This window comes from Myotis lucifugus, unplaced genomic scaffold (assembly GCF_000147115.1).
Source record: "Myotis lucifugus unplaced genomic scaffold, Myoluc2.0 scaffold_310, whole genome shotgun sequence".
NCBI classification, from domain to species: Eukaryota; Metazoa; Chordata; class Mammalia; order Chiroptera; family Vespertilionidae; genus Myotis; species Myotis lucifugus.
The window spans coordinates 1,149,337-1,160,488 of NW_005871358.1; the positions used below are offsets into that span (position 1 = coordinate 1,149,337).

An 11,152-nucleotide genomic window follows, 5' to 3' on the forward strand; every position below is an offset into this window, starting at 1 on the left:
TGAGGAACACTTTTGAAGAAAAACAGGTTGGAATGGAGAGCTTAACCCAAGACAACTGAGGAATTGGGTCATAGCTCCTTGACTGTGCTGGGATTGAGCTGAGCATGCTGTGTGGACCAGAAGGCCCCAATTCTCTAGCAACTAAATGTCAAACATTTCCTGTATACTTTTCTCCCACAATGGTGCCATGAAGAGTTACTTATAACAGATTCAAAAAGTATTTTCTATTTCTTTGCCCAAAGGATGACAGTTCAGTGTTTTCCTCATTTTCCAGGAGACAGGATCATCTGGTTTAGTTGTTAATTTCATTCTCCTGAGATGGAAGGGATAAAAATGATACTGTATTAAAAAGTGTAAGACGTGTACTCTGAAAACTATGAAAGATTGTCAAAAGAAGTCAAACAACCTAAAGAAATGGAAAAGTATTGCATGTTCATGGATCGGAAGACTTACTAGTTAAGATTTCAGAACCTCCACATTGATCTATAGATTCAACACAATGCTTATCAATATCTCAGTTAATTTTTTCTCAGAAATTAACAAGCACATCGTAAAATTTATATGGGACTTAAAAAGGTCCAGAACAGCTGAAACAATCTTGATAAAAAAGAAAAAATTTGTGGAGTCAATTCCCCAATTTCAAACTTGCTACAAACTATAGTAATCAAGATAGATGATGGAAGAGAGTTAAGTGTCCAAAAATAAAACCTTATATTTATCATGAATTGCTTTTGACAAGGATGTCAGGATAATTCACCGATGGAAAGAACAATCTTTTCAATAAATGATGTTGGGAAAACTGGATAGCCACATGTAAAAGAATGTGTATGTCACACTGTAAAAACCTCAAACCATTAAAAATTCTAAATAAATCATATACCTAAATGTAATAACTAAAACTATGAATGTTTTGAAAGAAAACATGTATAAATCTTATGGGCGTTAGTCAATTCTTTTTTAAATATGATATCTAAAGCACAAGTAAACAAAAAAATAGATAATTTTCACTCTTACAAAGTAAAAAAAAATTATGCACCAATTGGATCAAGAGTGTGAAAAACCAATCAAAAGAATGGGAGAAAAAATTGAAAATCATATGTCTGCCAAGGGACTTGTGTCCAGAACATATGTGGAATTTTTACAACTTATCAATAAAAGATAAATGACTGAATTAAAAATGGCAAGAGGATTTGAATAGCTATTGCTTCAAAGAAGATATGCAAAAGGCTAATAACCACGTGAAAAGATGTTCAATATGATTAGGGAAACACAAACCAAAAGCTTAATTCACTGTACACCAACTAAGGTATAAAAAACTAGCCCTAGACAGTGTGGTTCAGATGCTTGGCTCATCGCCCTGTGCACTGAAGGGTCTTGAGTTTGATACCCAGTCAGGGCTCATACCCAGGTTGCAGGTTCCGTCACTGGTCGGGGCACATATGGTAGACAACAGTTCGATGTTTCTCTCTTACATTGATGTTTTTCTTTCTTTCCCTCTCTCTCTAAAATCTATTTTAGGATGAGGATTAAAAAAAGCAAAAGCAAAAAACTAAACCACCACAAGTTTTTGTGAGGATGTGGAGGAAATTGGAACCCTTATATATTTGGTCTTGATCCTCGTGGAATTGGGGAACAATTTTGGGGATTTTTATGCAACATGGTAGAATATCAAATTTTTGTTTTGAGAAGGTAACAACTTGTGAACAACTGTTGCAGGAGAGAATAGATGAGAAAAACCAGTTAGGAGGATTTTGCAATACAGCCAAGGAAAGATGACAGCTGCATTTAGGGAGGAGGTGATGGAGCCAGTATTAACAAGACAGATCTATGAGTACTGAGGAGGAAATATTAACATGATTTAGCAATGGACTGGTTTGGGGTAGAACAGGGTAGGAAAGAGGATAAAATTAATGATTTTTTCAGGTCCTGACTAGTGCAATGAGATGAATGGAAATGTCACTGAAAGAGATGAGAAACCCTGAAGAGGATTAAATTGGTGAAAAAATGATGAACTCTTTTATGGCCATGTTGGATTGCTTCTGAGATATGTAAGTAAAGGTGTTAAGTAAGCAATTGGAAATTGTGGTCTAGGGCTCAAAGGTAATTCAGGACTAGAGAAACTATTTGGCTATTATTTCCTTCTGCATAACTTATTGAGTCCCTGTAGACAGGATTGTCTATCAGGAGACTATAGTATAACTAGAGGCCCGGTGCATGAAATTCATGCATGGGTAGGGTCCCTAGGCCTAGCCGGCAATCAGGGCCAACTGGGGATTCCAGGAACAATTGTAGATTCTTAAGTAAAGTCTCAAACCCAACCTAACACTTATTTTACTAACTTTTATGACTATATATGCCATGTATTTATTGTTCTTTATATACAGGGTAGCATGGAATGAGTTGGGATAAAGGCTGGTGCTGTGACTGTGCGGTTTGAGCATCACAGCTTCAGATCATTAGTTTCTGCTTGTTGAGCTGACCAACCGTAGCTTCTCTCTCTGCTTATGAGGAAATGTTTTGTATCTTTTCACTAAGTAAAATTAAAAACCACATGCACCATGTCTCACAAAGTGAGTGCTCTACACATGTGAGAAGGTAATCATGGGCAAGGGTCAAGGTGAGTACATCAACACAGCGAGTGGAATGGAGGAAGACCTCCATTGTTGACATGGAAATGCCTTGGGGTGGGTCCACAAGTAAACTCAGTGGGAGCCATCCTAGGGCATCACTGGCTATATGTCAGGTTGTCCAGTGTGATGGGCATGAGCTACTAAAGTGGATCAGCTAGTGAAGTGCTTTGGGAGCAATATGTGATCTTACCACATTGTCTTTGGAGACTTCAGACATAGCCCTGCTGGAGAGTGTATACTTCTCAGAGATGGCTTTGGATTCCTTGATCCCTTTCAACCATTTCCGGTATTGCTCCTGGACCTACAGAAGCAAAGCATGCTCTGAGTCAGCTCACTGAGAGGGGCGAGAGTGGAAAATCCTGGGTGGAAGCCGGACAATAGTACCTGCTGGCTGAGGAGACAGTACACCAGGAAGATGAAGACGCCCTGCAGGCTGTTGATGATGGTGAAGAGATAGGCCATGGCGTGAGCAGCTGGACCCACCTGCAGGATTCCCAGACACCATGTGCAGCCCAAGATGAAGAGCTGAGCTGTCGCTTTAAATGTCAACATCCTGGGTAGAAGGAAAAGAGAGGTCCGTGGTGCATCCAGAACAACAGAATCAAGGTCACCCTTATCTGTACCCCAGGGATGCATGACTGAGTTGTGATCAACTTTGATAACTGCTCTCAATGATCCTCTGAACAGAAATGCTATCAGAGTTTATCATGTCATTTTGACTTCGACTGAAGTACTAACTTCAGTTCTTGAACATCTCCCATCTCGAACAGTTTGGTCCTCAATCAAGTTGTTAATGGAAAAAATGTCTTGGTTAACTTCAGTTCTCGACCTAATAACCATTTTCATGCTGATACATGATTATGACAAAAAGTGTCTCTCAGGCCACAAACAAAGGAGAAAACATGCCAATTCGAGTCAGTTTACAGCTAAACCGTGCCTTGTTAACATCTCAGGAAATTGTGCTGTGAATATTTTATTATTTATTTATTTATTTATTTATTTATTTATTTATTTATGTTTTTTGCTGGTGAAATGGACGACTAACACACTTTTAAAACATGAAGAGGCCATCAAGAGTGCTGATGTTGGTAAGGGTGTGAAAGTGCTCATGAAACAATAAAGGCAATTGAAGAGGTAGAAAGATTGTTATTGAGTTGGATAAATGAAAAGCAGTTAGCCAATGACAGCATTTCAGAGGCAATGACACGTGAAAAAGTGAAGATGCTGCATACTGACCTCTAGAAAGATACCCTTGAATGAGTGCTGAAAGTGATTAGTTTAAGGCTAGCAGGGAGTGGTTCGATAAATTTAAGAAAAGAAGTGTTTGTTCGTAGATTAAACAGTACATTAGACATGTACTGTATACAGGAAAGGTTAAAACGGAACCATTTGAGGGGTCTGGAACAAATTAATTCAGTTTACATTATTTCTAATGGGAAAAAATGATTTTGTTTTCCAACACCGCTTCTTGAACAGCCTTTCAGAATGAATTAAGTTCAAGAACCGAGGTTCCGCTGTAGTGATAATTCATAATGTGGGTTTCAAAAAGATCATGATGTTTCATGAATGTCCCTAATTTCCTTCAACTGGCATTACTGGAGACGTTCTGTGTACCTGATTCTCTGTGCTGGGTCTTGGGTATTAAAAATAAAGATAATTTCTGTTTTCACAAACCTTATAGTCTCATGGAAAGATGAAAACAAACAGTCACATAATATTTATTATGTGTGAGGTACCTCGGCCCAGGTCCCACCCAACACTATTCCTATTTTTTCACTCTCCATGAACTGAGTGTGAGCATGATTTGCCTAGAATAGAGGTCATTCATTCTGTGCTAAGTTTAGGAAAACAAAGGATGCCCCTAGCCTTTCACAAGATGTGATATGTGGAGAAAGAACCTGATTTTCTCCAGGTGTAGGAGTGGAGAGGGCAGAGGGAAGAGCATCCATGAAGGTGTGGGCATGAATGTGCATGCTGGGTTCTGGGAACAGTTATGTGATTTCCTAAGTGTTCTATAAAGATAAAAATGTTCTGAGACCTTTTTCATAGGACCATGGAAGTAATTCATGTTTAAGAGAACAAAGTCAATTTTCTCTGTAGCTGAGATAATTTCATGCTCGAGTTATGGAGAAACAAAATATTTTTGACTTGGGTTTCAGCAGCAAACCACACTACCTGAGCTGGTTTCCAGAGAGGGTGGCTGCACCTCTCTCCTGACCCCTCAGAAGCCCCATGAAAGGACATCAGGAGCTTGGAACCATAGGGTATTGCTCCTGGACCATGCTTTGTATGGGGCGGTGTGCACCTCCGACCCCTCTCACCTCGTGTTCTGGAGGGTGGACACGTCCCTGTTGAGTGAGGAGAGCTTGGTTTTCAGAATCCAGAAGGTCATCAGAAAGAAAGCCAAGTTAATCTGCAGAAACCCCATAAGGCATATTGAATATATTCCATCTGTACACCTTCCTCCTGGCTCATCCAACACCTATCTCAGCAGGTAAGACACGTTTATATTTCATATCAGTCATAGAAAAAGGGACCATCTAGTAACACAGGCTTATGCTTGTCCTGTAACTGGGGTGATCAACTTGTCCCAGTTTTGATGGCAATCTCCACATTTTAGCACTGAAAGTGAGAGGAAATCCCTTTATCCTGGTTTTAAAAGAGAAATTTTGCCTCTTGTAAGTTTCCTCAGTCCTGGGCAAACTTTAAGGATTTCTCATCCTGCCTGTAACCGCCCTTATACACCCGCTCTTTGATAGACCCTCAGCTGGGCAGGAAGCATGCTCTCATGTTATCCTTTACTCACAGAGAAGATGGTGCAGACGGGGCCAAGGAAGGTCCATATAAATCCCTTTTGTGTGCTGAGCCAGCATCTAAAATAGAGATGGAAAGAGACTGAAGAATCTATTTGCCTTTGTGGATAAAGACTTGGTAGACATATCCTTTACCACCCATAGTTTCTTCTTCCTCCTATTGCTAATATTGTTTCTTTTTGATAAGAACCTTTAAGCTTAGATCTATCCTCTTACTAAATTTTAAGTATACAATACAATATTGTTAATTATTCCCTATACTCTAATAGATCTTATCTTATTACTCTTTCATAACTGAAACTTTGTGTATGCCCTTGATGGTGGTGCTCGTCCTGGTTCTATACTTAAATTCAAACTCATTAGGTTACATACCTTAACTATGTAGAGCATTGTATAAATCAATCATGCCATAATAATGTTTTTGAAAAGATAAAATTATTTTAAAATGTCTGTCAGGTATGCTGGCAGAAGAAGATATACATTTTTAAATGAAAAGATAAATATCAATAAGTAAATTAAGTTATGGTTTATTGGACAAATATTGTGTTGCCTCTGTATCAGGACCTCTGCTTGACCTGAGACCCAACTGCAATGGAGGTAGTCTGGTCTCAGTCCTCAGGGAAGGTCACTAATTAGACCAGGGGTCCTCAAACTTTTTAAACAGGGGGCCAGTTCACTGTCCCTCAGACCGTTGGAGGGCTGGACTATAGTTTAGAAAAAAAAACTATGAACAAATTCCTATGCACACTGCACATATCTTATTTTGAAGTAAAAAAACAAAACGGGAACAAATACAATACTTGTATTTACATGTGGCCCGCGGGCCGTAGTTTGAGGACCCCTGAGTTAGACAATAGAAACAATCAAGATGATGAGTTTTACGGTCAAGTGTGAGGAGCTATGAGAACACATAGTAGACAGCTTGCCTAGTCGGTGGTATAGGAGATTAGGTAGTTGGGAAGGGTTCCCTGAGGGAACTGATTGTGTTTATTCTGAGATATGAATGGATGAGCAGGCGTATAGAAGGTGAAAAAATTGGGGACATGCAAGATGATAGTAAAAAAAGATGATGACAGTAACCTGATAATAATACTAAGGTAGGGCTCATGTGCATTACATAATTTATTCCTCATGACAACACTGAGACTCAAGTGACCACAGGTTGGCATCTAATACTTAAGGAAACATAGTACATCAAGGCCACACTGATAGAAATGATAGAACTGGAAATGACCCCATGTGAGATACTTGTGAATGAGTTGGGAGGTGTGAGTACCATGAAATTAGCTGGACCCACCAGAAGACTCAAAGCCAACACTACTAAGACAATGCTGGTAAACTGCACCCTGTGGGTCAAATGGGGTCACCACCTGATTTTGTAAATGTGCTTTACGGGAACACAATTGCACTCATTCTCTTGCATATTGTCTACGGCAGCTCTTGTGCTACAAGGACAGAGGTGAGTCATTGCAACAGAGAGTACATGGTCCGCAAAGTTGCAGCCCTTTACAGTTTGCTGACTTTTATGCAAGCTATATAGGAAGGCCATCTGACCAGGGCTACTCCGATGTTGGTGAACATTAATTATTTCAACATAGGAGTATGTTGTAAATGCCGGATGGTCTGTATTTGATCCCAGTTCTGCCACCAACCATCTGTGTGATTTGGACCATGTCAGAAATCTCTGTACCTCAATTTCCTCACTTGCAAAACTCATATAATACCATTCTACCTCAGCGGGTTGTTGGGAGGATGACTTGAGCTGATACATAAAAAATATTGGGAATATAGATTTCATGTCCAAAGTGATTTCTAAATCTTAGCTCTGGTCATCACAATTTCATCATCTAAATAATCCCCCCTCCCCATTTTTTTCTCTCCCACTTTTTTTAATTAAGGAGAGAAGTAGGTTACACCAACCAATGCCATCCCTTCATTTTCATTTTGTTTCCTAGAATATTTAAAACAGTCCCCTCAATTAATGCAATGAGTATTATATTAAAATACATTTACTGATATATAAGATAAGATTAAAATTATGTACAATAGTTTTAAATGTAACCTAGTCTTTAATATAATTATAATTAATATTTAAAATAATTAAATCTAAAATATAAAAATCAGCTTCTTTATTTTAACCATGTATTAATTTATGATTGATTTTATTATTATAAAAGTATAGGTAATGAATGTAATGCACAATTAATATTATATAAACATATAATTATTAACATACTATAATTAACATTTGAAACAATGAAATTTTAAGTTCCTAATAACAGTCACTTCAAGGAATATAATCATGGAACCAGGAAGATGTCTTTGGGTCGTTATTACTGTTTTCCTATACCTATCATATTCTAGTGAAATAAAAGTGCTACATTGGTTCTCTGCTGACCATGTGGAGAAGATGAGGACAGTGTTAACTTTAATTTACCGGGCAGGTGTTCCATAAAGGTGAGGCCTGGAAGCTGCGGAAATGACCACAATCACAGCTGGGACGCCGTAGCCCACAGGGAGCATGAACTTCTTCATGAACCTGCTCATGCTGGAGTAGTTGACCACCGTCAGGTTGCGTGCAGTGAGGAAGAGGTGCAGGCCCTCCAGCAGCATCCAGGTGAAGGAGGCCAGGTAGAGATAGTGTAAGGCACCGGCGATGATGGCGCACAGCACCTGGGGAGGAGTGAGAGTCACCAGGTGGGATTGTCAAGGTGAAGTGTGGACCCAGGACCTCTCCTATACTTTTTTTGGGAACTCTGATGTATATGAAGGAAATGTCAAAAAAGGGGGTATCTTCTAGTTGGGTCAGTCATTGTGAAATTGGCTACTCACCCCTGTGACATTCCTAAAACACAAGGCCATTATATTAAGATGTTCAATGCAGCATGGCACCATGAACTCCACATCCCACAGGGAGGACAGATGTCCTTTGAGACAGTGTCAGTACCTTGTTCTCAGTACTGTCGATGGCCGTGAGGAAGAGCAGGTGGGCCAGGAAGAGGCAGAGCGAGAGATGCAGGTGGAGTGAGGTGCAGGTGTTCTGGATGGCTTTGCACAGCAGGAAGGTGAGAGCCGCCAGGAAGAGGCACAGCAGAGAGAGGCTCAGCCCCAGGTAGGTGATCACAGCCAGGGCGGGATCATCATCCTGGAACCCAGCAAAGAGGAGATGTCAGTTATACTTTCCTGGGCTGGGTTAATAACTCTTACACCATATTTAGTTTTATTTTTCAGTGTAACAAAATCAGGAATGGAGGAGCCATCTAAATTTGTGATGTTTGTGGGTAATCTAGAGTTTTATGGGTTCTAAATGGATTAATTCAGACCCTGGAAGAATTGAGGGATAGAAGAGACCTTACTCAAGATCAAGTCCTGGAATTCAAAGGGTTGATTTATTTTAAAATATTTTTGCCCTAGTCAGTTTGGCTCAGTGGAAAGAGCATTGGCCTGTGGACTGAAGGGTCCCAGGTTTGATTCTGGTCAAGGGCACGTACCTCAGTTGCAGGCTCGATTCCTATCCCTGGTCGGGTGTGCAAAGGCAGCCAGTCAATGTGTCTCTCTCACATTGATATTTCTTTCTCTCTGTCTCTCTCTCCCTTCCACTCTCTCTTAAAATGGAAAAATAGCTTCAGGTGAGGATTAACAACAACAACAAAAGAATATCACTGAAGAAAAATTTCCTAGCTGGTGTGGCTCAGTGATTGAGTGTTGACCCATGAACCAGGAGATCACGGTTTGATTCCCGGTCAGGGCACATGTACGGGGTGTGGGCTCAATCCCCAGTAGGGAGGTGTGCAGAAGGCAGGTGATTGATGATTCTCTCTCATCATTGATGTTTCTATCTCCCTCTCCTTTCCTCTCTGAAATCAATAAAAACATAAAATAAAGTATATTTATTGATTTTTAGAGAGAGAGGAAGGGAGAGGGTGATAAAGGGAGAAACATTGATATGAGAGGAAACATCAGTTGCCTCTTTCACAACCCCATGGAAATAGAGCCTGCATCCCAGGCATGTGCCCTGATTGGGAATCGAACCAGCAACTTTTTGTACACTGGACAATGCCCAAACAACTGAGCTACACGGGCCAGGCATAGGGTTTATTTTTCTTTAGACTTTTGGGCATGACTAAGCTTATAGATTATCATGTGAGAAGAAGGAAGTGTGTGTAAACAATTGCAACATTATTTATTAGCAAATGATCAAAAGAAAACCCCACTATAAAAGGTCTTGATGTGTAATTTACAAAGCATTCACAAAATGAAATGCTTTGTGGCAATTAAAATAATGAAGTGTCTCTTTGTAGGCTGGAATAGAAAATTCTCTTAGATGCAATAAATAAAACACAATTTGCACAACAGTGAAAAACACACACACACTCCACCAAGTCTTTGAGAAGAGAAAAGCCAAAGAACCAATACATGCATTATTTTTATACAGGGTGAGGCAAAAGTAGGTTTACAGTTGTGAGGATGTGAAAAACAGAGTTTATTCTTATACTGTTATTTGCTAGTTATTATATTATTTTCCGTACAAACAACTATAGACCTACTTTTGCCGACCCTATATGTATAAAATATCCAAAGAAAAATGTAGGAGAAACTAACAACTTTGGTTGAGGCAAGAGGAACTAAGTGGTTTCTCATTCTGTTTGAATTTGAAATGTAAATACTTTGAGTCTTCAATAAATGTAAAACAGAAAAACATACATTGTTGAGAAAACCAAGATGGCGGCATAGGTAAACACCGGAGTTTGCTGCCTCGCACAACCACTTCAAAAATACAACTAAAAGACGGAATGGGCATCATCCAGAACCACAGGAAGGCTGGCTGAGTGGAAATTCTACAACTAGAAGGAAAGAGAAAAGCATACCGAGACTCAGAGGAGGTGCAGTGTGGAAGTAAAATACTAAGGTACAGAGGCACATGCGGAGCAGGCTGGCGGCTGAGGGCGCGATTGTCTTTTTCAATCAGGAGGGAGTCTCAAGCTCTGAGCTCCAGTTCCGGGCGAGTCTCTGGGGACCCAGACTCGTACGGGAGAAGCAGAACTGTCTGGCATCGGTTGGAACTCGAGGGCAGCTTTCTCTCGGAGGTGCTTGCAGCAATTGCCGAGACACTGAGAAAGCGGGGCCTCTGAGGGCAGCCATAACTGCTAGCCCCGTCCTGTTGATCCCGTGGGACCTGCCCCGCCCAAGCCCTGCACAGAGGCTTTTGCTGGATAGCCTCAGGCAGAGGCTAGATTAGCACCTCCCTAGAGAACCAGGAGCCAGTGTGCCCAGTGGTCAGAGTGGGACCATCCAGTGTGCAGCTCCTCGGATCCATAAAAGACACACTCAGGGGGCAGACTCAGTGAGCATCAAAGCCCCAATGAAGCAAGTCTTGCCCCGGAGGGGTGTCTCCAGCACAGAAGTTCTCCCACTGCAGACACAGCTGATTCTCACAGCCAATTGGCCAGGAGGTCAATCCCTCTCAGTGTGACTTACAACAATCAAGGCTTAACTACAACAAGACTGTGCACAAAGACCACAAGGGGGTGCACCAAGAGTGTCCTCCTCAGGTAATTGGGGAAGCTGAACCACTGGGCCCTAGAAGACACTTAGCACAGAAAACCACTTTATCAACACAGGGAAGCATAAAAAATGCAGAGACAAAGAAAAAGGACACAAATGACAGAAATGGAGGAAAGCAAACTGCTGGCTATAGAGTTCAAAACC

The 11,152-nt window shown here is 40.7% G+C and overlaps 1 protein-coding gene across 1 annotated transcript in view; it reads right to left on the reverse strand.

Moving 5' to 3' along the window:
• Positions 1-52: 52 nt before the first annotated feature.
• The window catches only part of LOC102425475 (adhesion G protein-coupled receptor E2), a 34,019-nt gene continuing 22,919 nt past the window's right edge, over positions 53-11,152 (reverse strand). The window contains exons 13-19 of the mRNA XM_023763967.1: positions 8,391-8,588; positions 7,881-8,116; positions 5,437-5,503; positions 4,952-5,043; positions 3,015-3,183; positions 2,821-2,931; positions 53-313 (exon numbers count right to left, since the gene is read on the reverse strand). Of these exons, the coding sequence (XP_023619735.1) occupies positions 293-313; positions 2,821-2,931; positions 3,015-3,183; positions 4,952-5,043; positions 5,437-5,503; positions 7,881-8,116; positions 8,391-8,588 (894 nt within the window). The 3' untranslated portion in view covers positions 53-292. The remainder of the gene's footprint in view (positions 314-2,820; positions 2,932-3,014; positions 3,184-4,951; positions 5,044-5,436; positions 5,504-7,880; positions 8,117-8,390; positions 8,589-11,152) is intronic.